This window comes from Tinamus guttatus, unplaced genomic scaffold, assembly GCF_059628265.1.
Source record: "Tinamus guttatus ecotype Peru unplaced genomic scaffold, ASM5962826v1 Tinamus_guttatus_pri_ptg000325l, whole genome shotgun sequence".
In the NCBI taxonomy this organism is placed as follows: Eukaryota; Metazoa; Chordata; class Aves; order Tinamiformes; family Tinamidae; genus Tinamus; species Tinamus guttatus.
In genome coordinates this window covers 836,314-850,457 of record NW_028288859.1, presented here as the reverse complement: position 1 = coordinate 850,457, position 14,144 = coordinate 836,314, and the positions used below count along the sequence as shown (strand labels likewise).

The 14,144-nt window shown below is 42.5% G+C and overlaps 1 protein-coding gene across 1 annotated transcript in view; it reads left to right on the top strand.

Moving 5' to 3' along the window:
- KIF5C (kinesin family member 5C) overlaps window positions 1-14,144 on the top strand; it is a 66,929-nt gene that overhangs the window by 30,665 nt on the left and 22,120 nt on the right. The window contains exons 7-14 of the mRNA XM_088529156.1: window positions 52-139; window positions 2,139-2,263; window positions 4,043-4,147; window positions 4,502-4,650; window positions 6,028-6,176; window positions 8,595-8,770; window positions 11,146-11,214; window positions 13,659-13,865. Of these exons, the coding sequence (XP_088385282.1) occupies window positions 52-139; window positions 2,139-2,263; window positions 4,043-4,147; window positions 4,502-4,650; window positions 6,028-6,176; window positions 8,595-8,770; window positions 11,146-11,214; window positions 13,659-13,865 (1,068 nt within the window). The remainder of the gene's footprint in view (window positions 1-51; window positions 140-2,138; window positions 2,264-4,042; window positions 4,148-4,501; window positions 4,651-6,027; window positions 6,177-8,594; window positions 8,771-11,145; window positions 11,215-13,658; window positions 13,866-14,144) is intronic.

Here is a 14,144-nt window from a genome sequence, read left to right as displayed (position 1 = left end):
AAAGAATTCCATAGCTTACTAAACTTTTGTGCTCGATTTGCGTTTCTGTAGGGATGTACAGAAAGGTTTGTGTCTAGCCCCGAGGAGGTTTTGGATGTCATTGATGAAGGGAAAGCTAACCGCCATGTAGCTGTTACAAGTAAGTAACCTAGGGAAGCTTCTCTGTCTGCAAAGCATTGCTTAGAGTTGCTTTGTTTTGGTGTGTTGATTCTTAACATTTACAAGCATTAACATCCTTAGGTGAAAGATGCAGTGATGCAAAAACACTCCAGAATGACTAGCACTGTGGTTCTGCATGCTAGGAAACTGCTGTAAAATAAATAATATTTATTGATAGCTTCAGCTTGCAGAACTCCCAATTTTAACAGGTGCCACTAGATATAAAAAATCGAAATTTCTCTTGTTGCACATAATGTAGATACTGCAAAATTCTATATTACTAAACACACACACACACACACACACATATATATAGAGAGAGAGAGATTTGTGCATATATCTATATTTATATATGTGCATTTTTCTCTGTCCTGCAAGTCAAGAGTGCTGAGCAGCGCACTGGTCAGAATGATGAGCAAAGATTACAGCGGAGTTGTTTTTATTCCAGAATGAGCTCCTATTCTTTGCTGTTATCGCACTCTGTCTCTTGTGACATATCCCAGCGAGGCAGTGGCTTGGGCTGAGCTCCAACGATGCCAAAGCAAACAAGTCTCTCTAAACAAATAAAAATCCCTGCAGCCCGTGGCAAGCCTGTGTATAGCCTAGCTAGCTCTACGGTGATATGAAGGGCAGGTGTCTCTGACCTGTTTTCAAATTTATATTGCCAAATGTATTAGATTCAAGCAGAGAACTTGGCAGAAGTTCAACTTACAACTCAAATCTTGTGTATCTTTTCTTTTTTATGATGCCCTTGGTAACTCCTTTCTCTTCCATGTCTTTCTTCTTTTTTTTGCTTTGATAAATATTGCATTGTTTCTGTTTTTCCTTGCCTTTCTTCCCCAAATGTTATCTCCTCCTTTCCTGAATAAGGTTTACTCCTTTGGTTCTTGCTATTGTTTTTAACAAAAAGTACCCAAATCTACCTCTTGCTGTTGTATTATCTGCAGCATTTGCCATCCAAAAGTTCAGACAGAAGTTCGGCAGAGAATGCACTTTACCAGGACTGAGATCGAGGAGCGGCCAAAAGCAAATTTTCAGCTGTAATAGAAAAACAGGGTTTGGAGATAGAGGAGGAGAAGGGAGTTGAGACTGTGAATTGGGAAAGATGGCAGCAGGGTGATGGTAACCAAGACAGTAGAGGGGAAAATAATTTCCTGTTTCTTAAAACTTAAAAGCTTTTTCTCTTTGCTACTTTGTGGAACTTGAAGCATAATGTGGTTACCACTGAGCTTAGGAATTCTGAGCTGAGAAGCTGACACTGTAGCTGCCCGGGCTGTGCTTGGTGTATGGGTGCAGGAGGAGTTTTTCAGTTTATTTTTTTAACACCTACAGAAGCAATAAAAATCACTCTGAAACTCTAATGTAAACGATAAGCTTTTGATGCAAATGTATCCTAAAATTTGGGAAGGCTCAATATTTTTATTGCTTTGCACTTTAAATTCTCTTGCTCAGCTCAACTCAAAAAAAAATCAATCTCAGTCCAGCTGCTGAACTAAATTGCTAATTGCAGGTCTAGATTTTAAATAGCCTCTGTTCATCAGTTCTATCATAGATTTTGTGTGTTCAGCGTGTCCTTATTAACAAACGCAAACCTTTATTTCTGTTTGTAGCCATGAAATGGCATTTTACTACGCTTAACACCACCATGCATTTTTTTTTTCCTCCCCTACCTTCCCTCCCATCCAACTCCCAAATTTTGGTCATTTTATTTTTCTCGGAGGGGAAAAAAAAAGCCTTATTTTTTTTCCAAAATTGCCATTTGACATGAATCTGTGTAAATTGTTAATGTTGAAGGGAAAAAGTAAGAGCTCGTTCCAAGGTGTGCAGAGCTGCAGCTCTTGCTGCAGACTCTGCTCACAGTACAGTTGTAAGTGGACCCTGTTTTGAGTTCATTAGTGATAGGCTTGTTTTGGTGAAATGATTTCTCGACAGGTTGAAAAGCATTTAAACCCAACATGTAAAATGTGATTGCTCCGCAGATATGAATGAGCACAGCTCTAGAAGTCACAGTATCTTCCTCATTAATATTAAGCAAGAGAATGTGGAGACTGAGAAGAAACTCAGCGGAAAGCTTTACCTGGTGGACTTGGCTGGCAGCGAGAAGGTAATTTTGCTTTTTTCCTAAGCTGCTCTTGGAGGTGTTAGTGGGATCACTCCACTGAACCTACGAGTGTATGTGTTGCTGTAAAACCAAACTAAGCAGAGTTACCAAGTTCTGCAGGAGTCTTCCCTCAAATGTTGTTGGCATGCCATTTTCTTTTAAGTTGGTAAAAAGGAACTGATCAGAATTGTTTGATATGAAATGCAAAAGGAAAATCTGTAACATAATGGTGTGGATTGAACCAGGGTACTTTCAAGTAGTTTCACATGGAATTTTAGGTTTCATTTTAAAAAAAAAGTTACATAATTTATCAAATTACTGTTACAGACTGTTACTTTCACTTGTTTGTGTTCAGACATATGCTATTCCTAGGACTCCTATATTTATTTCATCTCCTGTCTCAGTGAAATAACCGCAGTCCATACTCAGTAACACAGCTGAAATCTATCGGAAGCCTCTGAAAGACACTCTTAATTGTACTGACTATTTCTGCTTCCATTATGGAAAAATACTAACCAGAAAATGACTTGTATCTGTTTATCACAAAAGTAATGGTCTAGAATGCTAGTGCAATGGAATAAAAAAAGTAGCTGTTTCCCAGTTACGGCTTTAATATCTTGTGGATGTTCAAAACTCATTCACTGGAAATAAAATAAAATTAAATGCTGTCATTCGAACTGGATCCTTGGTAACTACTATGCATTTCAAAATATGTAAGCAGTAGTTCCTAATAAAACAGCATAGATGTCTTCCATTGTGGTGGTAAATTGCTGTTCCTTCTGAAAATGAGAAGGTAAAATAAATGATTTTGTTCAATAGACTGTGCACCCTTCAAAAATGTTCACTGAGATGCAGTAGTTAAGTCAGTGGTAGGACGTGGAAGGCACTCACCACAGTAGTTAATCCTGTTAGTTTTGTGTTTTTAAATGTTAAACGAAAAGCTGTTAGTAGTATTTAGAAGATGGGTCAGATTCTGTTCTTTCCTGGATCTTGCAGTTTTGCAACTCATTGTGCTGGGCTTGGGTATTCCGCTAGAAACCTGAAATAAGGATTTCTTAGGTAGTTTGCTTTCTTACAAAAGGCACTAAAGTGACACATTTTGTCATGTGTGGTTTTTGAGAGGAAAGTGCCATAGTCTAGTTTCAGCATACAGAAAACCCCATGGCTCTGTGCTCTACTTCTGCACAAACGCTGCCGGTGCTCCCTTCCGCCGGGTCAGGGTGAGGTGGGAAGGGGGAGCAAAGGCCGTGGATCTTCCCTGCCCTTCCAGGACACGGAGCCTCTCGGCTGGCTGCCCTGGGACTGCTCTGCGGAGCAGCAAACCTCGCAGGCGCTATGAGCACAGTCGTGCTTTCCCTGTCCTGACATTTCTGGCCCATGCAGGCAAAATGCAATGCCAGAGTATTCGTGGGGAGCCATATGCTGTGTCACTGAGCGTGCCCTGAGGATATTTGCGGGTGGTACCGTTTGCAAGTCCCCTGTCTGCGTGGACAGTCTGCTCTGAACGTGGCCTCCAGGGTCCTCACAAGAAAACACAGACTTAGCAGCTTTTCTTCTATTGAAGTAAGGGTGTAGAGGTGAACCTGCAAGAAAGCTGGAAGAATTGCAGGCTTCCCCTGACAGAAAGGTGTATATTAAAAAAATCCCTCTGTTTCATGTTGGGGATACGTTTATTTCTCTCCAAGAGTACGGATTGTTGCGTGGTCCCCGTTTGCGCTGGAGCTGTGTCTGTACAAGCTCTTGCTCGTGGCTCAGCCTCACCTGGACTGTTCTTTCTGGCAGGTCAGCAAAACTGGAGCAGAGGGTGCCGTTCTGGATGAAGCTAAAAATATCAATAAGTCTTTGTCTGCACTAGGCAACGTGATATCTGCCTTGGCAGAAGGAACTGTAAGTAATCCTGTTTTGTGCAGTTTAAGAATGACTTTTTATTTATCTGTTTTTTTACCATGCCCATAAGGAATAAGCTAACACTTCAATTCAGGGCGAAGAAAGTATTTGTTTTCTTACCATAAACCAATGACACTTTTGCTACTCCACTGAATATAAAGAAACATTCTCAGTGATTTCACTTGAGTGCTTATCCAGTGCAGTACATCTTAGCATCATCAAAACAATTACACTGCAGAATTATATGCTTCAAAATCCAATAAATCTTTCCCTGTAGACTTGTAGTGAGGGAGAACCTGATATCATTAATTAAAAAAAAAAATTGTTCTTGTATCTGATTTCTATTTTGCCCAGAAAACCCACGTTCCATACCGAGACAGCAAAATGACCCGAATACTTCAGGATTCCCTTGGAGGAAACTGCAGAACCACCATTGTCATCTGTTGTTCTCCATCGATTTTCAATGAAGCAGAAACAAAGTCTACGCTAATGTTTGGACAGCGGTGAGTCTTGGTCATCATTAGGCTAGATAACAATTCCTTGTGCTCTTTCCCCATCTGGTATTGCCAGAAATCATATTAACTTGTGTTTGACTTTGGCTAGGGTTTCTAGAAGGCAGGGAAGGAGCTATAAGCCAGGTAGCTGTTCAAAGCATGAACCTCTCTGATCTTTGCTTGCTGTAATGTTTTTCCTTCCCGTGCAAAAAGCTTGCAGAGAAAAACTCCCAAGGGGAACCTCACAGATCTCTTCAGCAAGGCTTTATGGGAAAGGGCTGTAAAAGGAGGAGGTAGTTGCTAACATAGTCAAAAACTGCTTTTTTTTAATTCACATTTGTATAGTGAACATAGGATGGAGCAATGAAATGTAGCAGTTCAGATTGAAGATAATGTGGATTACTTGCATTTTTTTCTTGTTTTTGTTTTGTTGGGGTGGGTTGTTTGTGATTCTCTGGAATCACAAAGGAAGTTGCTTCTGCTTTTTTACTGTATAAATCCAATGGGAACTTATACGCCTGTGTGTGGAAGGAAGTGTGTCCAGTTTCCATGCCACTTCAGTCTACATTTCTTCTGGCTTCATTTCTCTTTCCAGTGATCAGTATTTCAATTGCCGTTTGGAAGGCAAATCAGTTTAGCAACTGACTCAGCACATCCTGGCTGGCAGAGCTTTGATGGATGTGACATTACTAATGAGAACAGCAGAGCAGTGAATTTACGGGCAGCACATGCCCTCTGTGAAGCCAGAAACAACCAAGTTGCATGCTAAAAAGAATTAACACATTTCTAAGAGGAGGAATGCCTTTATCCTTATCTGTAAGATGCTCTTCATTGAGGACCAGGATGTCAGCTGAAACAAACAGGAAAATAGCTAAATACTTTGAGAGCACTTGGACGCTGTTTGTTGCTGGGTGTTTCTTTGTTATGAGCTGTAGAACTGTGCTGAAACAGGAGCTCCTCGTGGAGAGCATTTAATGGTAAGGAAGGAGCTGCTAGTGAGGCCTGTTGCTCTATTGGGCCTGCAGAGCAGCACACAACCTTCACATAATTAATGTTGTTTGGGAACATTTTGAAAAGAAACATAGTCTACAGGAAATAGTTTCTTTTACTGGCTATTTACTTGTGATGTTTCATTTTCTGATGAACATGGATGGAAATCTCAGGAAGCAGAATGATTCTGACTGGTGACAGACTGTTGCATTTTGGTATCGAAAGACCTTTTTAAGCTTGAAGGCGTAAAAACTACTGAGATTTTGAGAGCATTGAATTGTGGCATTCCACTTTAGAAGACAAATTGCAGACTCTTAGTGGTTGAGCTTTGTGTAATTGAAAAACTTCTCAATCCCTGCTGCAAAACAACTGATAGCTTTTATGTTTGCTACTCAGAGCTAAGACTATTAAGAACACGGTCTCTGTGAATCTGGAACTGACAGCAGAAGAATGGAAGAAAAAATATGAGAAAGAAAAAGACAAGAATAAGAGTCTGAAGAATGTTATTCAGCACCTAGAGCTGGAACTGAACAGGTGGAGAAATGGTAGGTACTGCAAAATGCAATGGGGCTCATGTTGCAGAGCACCCAGACAAGATACCGTGCTGCAGAAGTACACGGTTACCACGTGGGGAGTAAACATGTATTCATGACCCCTGCTGTGATAACTGCTGGGTACCTGGTCACGAATTGTGGTGGACAGTTAAGGCAGGTTCTGAACACCGTGGGTGGCGCATGTGCTGTGTGTGCTAGAGAGGTAACAGCTGCCCTTTGAGAGCAGCAAATTCTTTCCTCTTTTCAGCTAATCCTCCCCCCGTTGGTTTCCTTGCCTTTCATGTTAGGTAGTTACCTCGCGCTTGCTTTCGGTGCCTTTCTCTGGAGATTTGGACCACTTTAGCACAGGGAATATTCCTCTTTCAGCATAGTAGAATTGCTATGGAAACAGTCTGTGTGCGGTTGGTTTTGTAGAGTGCTGGGAATTGGATAATGCTCCAACGCTCAGTGTGTTTCACTGCACTTACTGAATGTGGCTGCTTTAATTTCCTTCCCATTCTAGAAACATAGTGGCTTTCTTTTTGTTTATTTTTCCTTTTTAGAAAAGCCCCTACTATGGCTATATGCTGTGCAAGCAGGCCTTGCAGCACGCTGTCCCTATTGTTTTGTCTAAATACACACACCTCCTCTTCCCTCCCTCTGCCCCTTCTCTTCATTAGTGTTGCCAAGCATTATGTTAAGTGTATTCAAAATGCTATTGATTTCTTTCTGACCTTAAAATAGCATTATCTGGGGTAAGAGCACGGCTCCTTCCAAATGAAACCGCAATGGAAATTACATATAGGAAACAATGTACAAAATAGATGTATAAATGCATAAGTATAGCTTGTTTAGTAGACTTTGAAAATAAAATACAAAATAAATTTGTAGTAGAAACCAGGCGTGCGTAGTTTTCATTGAAGTAAGAATTCAGCAGGCTTGTATTGAGATGCAAAATTTGTCCAGTGTTTTAGAGTTTATGGTGTTGTCATCCAAGCATTTGTATCAAACGTAGGCTCTCTGCCTCCCTTCACATGTGCAAGTTGGAAAGTTTCTGAGTTAAGCAAAATACACTAATGAAATGACAACTTTTAAGATTTTTTTTTTGAGATTACTGAAGCATTCTGCATCGTGTGAGCAGCATTGCCATGTCCACAAAAGCCCAAGGTCCAAGGGAGCCCACCTTTGCTCTTCTGCTCGAGTGAAGTGCAACAGTGAAAATTCAACTTACGTTTTTCTCATTAATAATCTAAAATGGCTTTAAGTCCTCCAGTAACAGGGCAGAGAGTATTTCTGAGCTTAGTGCTTTTGCAGAGGATATAGCTCTTGATTTGAATTTACTGTTTTCATGCTTCAAGCCTGAAAAAAAAAAAAAAAAAAAACTACAGTTCAGTGATCAGACTCTTTCATGCCCTGTTTTGTTCTGTTTTCTTTTGCTTTCAGGCCTGATTTAGTCTGTCTTTTTGTTTTTGCTATTTGTCCTGTTTACTTGCTCTCCTGCCAGTGTGATAAAGAGCCCACATGGCTTTGGCAAGAGGAATGGTTGTTTGCAGGACCAAAATACAGCAGCCTTCCATAGAGATAGGTGGTAGGTGGGGGGCCTGCAGGTGGGTAGGGCAGAAGCGTCCCCCCCGCCCGTAGCACTGGGCACCTCACGCTTTCCTCTAATGAATGTAGATGCAATTTCTGGCATGAGCAGCTTGCCTCTCCCTCTTCACTGAGCTGCAACATGCTGGTAATTGGAATGCACTTAGGCTATTGAAAACATTCCTTGGAGAAAATGATTGTGAAAGAAAATGTATAGGGATAGTGCCCTGTCTGATCTACATAGGCAACATCTGCCAATTGGTCTGTGCTGTTTAATTCTAGATGTGACAAGGCAGGACGTGAGGATTGTTTTAAATGCAGCTGTCTGCTCGTTGTCCTGATCCCTGAGCAGCTCAGCATGGGGCAGCGTTGATAAGGCATCCGAAGCCTGCGGAGGAAGGAACATTTAATTGCCTGTGGGATTTAGGCTGAAAGACTGACTTTTGTTCTTATTTACACTTATGTTAATCCATGGAGCTAATCCCATCCATAAAGCGCTCGAATGAAAGGGGGCAATCAGGAGTTCAGGCTTCTTAATGTCAACTCTTTGAACTGTTGCACATTTTGTTTGTTTGTTTTCTAACTGTAGGGACCGCATGGCCATTTTAACTTAATTTGTACCTAACTTGTAACTGAATTGCACCTAATTTCTGTACCTACCTTTATTGCTTTATTTACAGCAGTTGCGTGTTCCGTACTGAATAGCAGGCCTATGGCTGCCTCACAGTGTCAAACAAACATCCCTCCTTGGCTTTCCTGAGGGCCTGTGAGCAGCAGCCGAGGTCTGTCCTGGGCTGTCTGTGTTTCAGGCTGGGTTTGATGCCCTGGGTTGTGTGTTTGCAGGAGAAGCTGTGCCTGAAGACGAGCAGATCAGCGCAAAGGATCAGAAGAACCTGGAGCCTTGTGATAACACCCCAATTATTGACAATATCACGCCAGTTGTTGCCAGCATCTCGACAGAGGAGAAACAGAAATATGATGAGGAGATTGCCAGTCTCTACAGGCAACTGGATGATAAGGTGTGAACACTCGTTTTGACTTCATTTGCTTTGTGTAACGTGAACGGAAACCTAAGCCAGAATGGGTGGGTGTCCCTCCTTTGTTGCTAGTACTGTGTCCTGGTTGTGTCTGAGCTGCTCTTCCTCCTCCTGCCAGCCTGCGAGTGCCCTGAAGGGCATCACCCACAGGGCTCGAGCAGGCTATTGAGACAGCGATGTGTTTGTCCTGATCTTCTGGAGGCTGCTGAGAATGGGATGTGCATCCTGATGCGAAACGAAATGGCTGAAGTTCAGGGGCTGCTTCAGCCTCTTCTGCCTCTCAGGGCACCGCTGAGCCCTCTCGCACCAAGCAGATAGGTGGTAGCAGCAGCTCCTTACACGAGCACAGTACAACCCTGCCTCTGTCCTTGAACAGTGTCTCAGCTCAACTTTCCATTACCTGCATAGCTATCAGAAATGTTTCGAAAATGTTTTATTGCACAGAAATTTTTGGTTTCTAACTGCTTGCATATGATGTTTTGCGTGAGAAACTTGAAATTTGTAACAGCTTCATAGCATGCAGTGTAGGGTGTTTTGCCTGCAGGGTTTGTGTGGAAGTCATAGATTTTGGGGCACTATATTGTCTGAGCCCCAGCAGCTTGAAAATGCCCTAAATTCAGGATACTGCTACTACATCAAGTTGGATGTTGTCCTATCACATCAGTTATCCACTGCAGGGACAGTTTCTTACTGTTCTGCCTGAAATCAGTTCCAAAGATTCCCCTTTGGTTTAAGGGCCTGATACAGACTTTTTAACCCTCCTTTTCTTAAGTGATTTTTGTAAATACCATACCTTCGTAGCTAACTGTCATGTCATCTAAACTTATAAGAGAGGGAAGAAAGGGGAGACTATCTTAATATTCATTACATCTCCGAATTTTAAAGAAAAGATATAAAACATCTTTTGGGTCTCTTCTGTTCATCCTGTCCTGGCTGAGAAGATTATCTGAAGTTCAGGTGTTGTAGGCACAAATGGCTTTTTTGAAATATGTTACTAACCCCTGTAGAAAAGCTATCATCAATGAATGTATTGAATGCATCTCAGCATGTCAATGGCTTTCAAAATAACAGTTGAACTCTTTAAGAAAATGGCAGCTTTTGCCTAACAGACTGTTCCCTGTAGCTCACAATATCTTCCAGAGACTGATGTAAATGTAAAAGGTCTGTCGTTCTTTCACTTGCCCTGTCAGTAGTAGTAAAGACCATGTTATCCTTGGAGGAACTAAGAGCAGGTTTGAGTTTTGCCCTAGAGGACATGGGATCCGTAACTTGGTACATTACTGCCGTACTATAGGAGTTGAGAAGCCGTTTGATCTCTGTGGTACAGAAACAAGATTCCCACATTTTGCCTTGTTACAGGGTAGACCCTTTTTTGCTCCATTTGGCATTATTTTAATAATAGCAAACAGGTTGATATATGCTACTTGATGGTTAGCTTTGCTTTGAAAAATCAGTCTCGTAGATGCGTGTGAGGGAACTGAAGGTCGTTTGGCTCTGGCAGGATGTGGAGGCACCGCCTTGGCCTTGGCTTGGCACTGCCAGGGAGCACCCGCGTCCGCACGCGAGCGGAGCTGGGCGCCTCCAGCACCCGCTGCCTTCCGGAGGAAGGACCCGCACGGGGAGCGCGCGGCTTCACTGCTGGTCTGAGAACAGCCCTGAAGCCTTCGCTGTGAAGTTGGAATGCCAATAAAATAGGATGCCTGGCTATTCATTACCAGGGCACGTTTCCATCAAGGTCTTTGACAGAGGAGGAAAGACACTAATTTAACAGATGAGGTGCCCAAATCCTATGTTTGCATTTCAGCTTCTTCTTTCATTAATGCAGTTCAGAGCTGGTCATATTTTTTTAATTAGTAAGTTGGTCTCTAATCATCTTTCATCTTCCTGTGAAATTAGAGGACAGAGTGAACGTGTGTGGGTGTGTGAAAGCATATGTACATAATTACTGTTACACATATGTTCAAAGTTAAACAGCTATGGTGAAGCAGTGGACAGATCACACCTTGTAAGACTAATTTCTCTCCTCTGGTACTGTTATTATCAAGATTTTGGAACCCTTAATATGAAAAGGGAAGGACTGGATGTATACGTATATTGGAAAAGTCTTCTGACCTTGTGCAAGTTATATGGTGTAATTATTACCACCTCAGTGTCTCGTTGAGGGCCTGGGGCACATCTGCTGGGCTGCGGTCTGCTCTGCTCTTACTCTGTACGAAGGGTTTCTTCCCGCACCTCCCTCTACCCGGACAGGTTGTGCTATGGCCTTGTATTTGTTTGCCCCCCTGGAAAGACGAAATAAGTGATCAAAGCAGAACTATGAAATGAAACTAAACCCACCCTGCCTTATTTCACTGCAGGATGATGAAATCAACCAGCAGAGCCAGCTGGCTGAAAAGCTGAAACAACAAATGTTGGATCAAGAAGAGGTAAAAGGAACATAAAACCTTTGTTTTGCTTATGGGTCTCTTGTTTAGTGAGTATGTGATAGTTGTTGGCTAGTGGTGGTCATGTTAACTGGCTAATCTCCCTTGCTAAGAGCAACCTCTGTGACAATTCGATTTAAACTTAAAATTTGATATGATCCTCTCAAGGGCACTAAGGCTTGATCACTCCTTACAATAGCACACCAGCCTGCTGAGAGGTAAAGCTGGAGATGAGGTGCCACGGAGGAGTTTGACCTGTGTTTTTCACCCTCGTCCTCAAAAACACTTGTTTCCAGTATGTCTGTATCCTCCCAGGTAGCCATGTACTGCGCCTCTGTGCTACTAATACTAGTTAAGAGGCATCCTAGTATGACAATATAAAAAATGGTAACTTTTTGCAAACTGCAATGTCCTTTATTTTTTAATGGGTAATTGAAAACAATGTTTTCAAAAGAAATAGGTGAGACTGAAAAATCCCTTATTGGTGCTGCCAATAACTGCCCCCAGTTTTCGGGGGTCTCTACCCCAGGCCTTGCTCTTTTCCCGTTTTGCACATGTCCTAGCTTTGTGTGACCGAGCTTTCTGCCACTGCAGCTATATCCCTTGCCCAGAAGGTTTGCAGGTTGATCTGGTAAGTGTGTGCATCTGTTACCTGTGAAGGCTGGTGCAGTATTCTTATTTTTCCCTCTGTGGGACTCCGTTTTTTCAAGGCCCTGTCCCTGGCGTGCGAGCCCCGGTGCTATAGGAGGGTGCTCCCTGCTCCCCGGCTGGCTCGTGGTGCCTCTGCGGTGCCCGTGCTGCCCGGCAGCCGCCTCGCTCCGCTTCCCACTAATTAGCCAGAGCACTTTTTTCTGGTTGATTAAGCCAGCAGATTAACTGTAAATATAAGGCCTGTCACAGATGGCATTGCACTGGTATCACACTCTTTTGAGGCCTTTCCACTACTGGCCATGTTTTCACCCAGATGTTTCGGTGGAAATCCCAAATCTTCCTCGCCTGTTCTTCATTTCACACGTTAGTTTTCTAGCAAAATCCACTTCTCCCTTTGGCCCCTGTGAGCATCCGCGGATGCACCCGCTCGTCAAAGCAGGGAGCAGGGAAACGCCTCAGAAACAGCTCCAGGTGTTTCCCACCCTCTCCCCTTCCCAAACCTCAGCACTAGGGGCCATTCCTTTGCTTACGATGGTCACTGCCGTGTTGGGAACAGCCTCCACAAGGCCGGGAATCCCTTCCGGCATTGTGGCAATGAGAATCCCCTGGGGAGCTGTTTGTGCTCTGGGTGCTACCTAATGCTTCCCTGTGCTTGGAGCCACGCGATGGTTGCACAGAGATTTTCCTAAGTAAACCCAAATCATATTTCCATCTGTGTTTAGTAGAAAGATTATTTTAGGCTATTTTGTTGTTTAAATATTTACGTGCCATCTGGCTTTGGCAATCCAGTAGGTTTTTTGGAGCTGGAGTGCACTTCTGAGGCTGCAGTATTACCAGCTAGATAAATTTCCCTCACATCTTTGGGAATGTGCCAGTGTTCACAAGCCAGCTCGTTTGCTTCCCTCTCCCTTTGCTTTTAAGATTACCCTCGAGCCTGAATCCTTTCTTGTCTCGTATATGCTATGGCTAGGTTTTATGTGTTACATTGCTTAAAAACAGAAATTCTAAAGCAGTAAGTCCTGCTTTTTGTAATTATTCTCATAAGCATAACGGCATGTAATAGATGTTAGGTAGTAACATTTACTTATAATAGTTTATTTTTTTCCATCAGTTTTAAAGCTGGCATGGCAGGAGGGCAGAGGAGAGCGCCATGCAGCTGACCTGCCCCGAGATATAAGCACTTCCCTTACTAGCATGCAAAGAGTAAATATAATAAGTCCTTTAAATGGGAAACAATCACCAATATGTGCACACACTGTGCTTTCCTTTTTGGTTTATCGTTTGCTTCAGCAAATACGAGCAGCCAGTCTGTCTTCAGCGCCATGTTTCAGGTGACAACTTGAAGCAGTTGTCACTGGGTGGCTTACAGGCTGTTTGGGGCTGGCTCTGGGAGACGTTTTACTCGGCTCACTTCAAAACTGGGATTAGGAGTTTGTGTTTTGTTTTTGCCCTGGTTGGAAAATTGGGTTGAGGGCATAAAATTGGTTTGGTGCTTATGATACTGCTCATAATAAGCTTCTATGCCTCTTCCCTGTGTCATAATAGGATTTGATTAAAACTTCTCTTTTCACTGAAGTTCAGACCCTTTTTTGTTGGCTTCAAATCTACTTGTGCTGAAAACTGGTTTCTGGTACAATAGCAGGATTTCTTATCTCTTGCACTCAGGCTCACTTCTGGTCTATTTTTTGCCCTTTTATAAATTGTAAGTCTTGACTTACAGTTGAATAGGAAGTACTTGGAAGTATTTGAGTACTTGGAAGATTTATGCACCTACGTTATGTGGCATTTGTTTCCAGCTTTTGGCCTCCACTAGGAGAGATTATGAGAAGATTCAGGAGGAGTTGACTCGCCTTCAGATTGAGAATGAAGCTGCAAAAGATGAGGTGAAGGAGGTTCTTCAAGCCCTCGAAGAATTAGCAGTCAACTATGACCAGAAATCCCAAGAAGTGGAGGACAAGACTAGAGTCAACGAGCAGCTGGCTGATGAGCTGGCACAGAAGAGTGTAAGAACAAGCAGTTTACAGTGCTCATTCCCTTCTCTCCACCTGTGTACCCCTTTAAAGCTTTATTAGCCTAGCAACTCTATGGGGAATTATATATCTTTCCAAAAATCTTTTATATACTGCTACCCAGTATGTTGTTATGTAGTTTAATATTCGGAGTAACAGAGAAGTTCTTAAAAATTCCATACTTGCAGATGGTACCTTCAATTTACCATCTTATTTAAATGATAAAATTAAGATTGCCTTTCTGATGGCCTTTCTTATATTCTGAGGGCACAT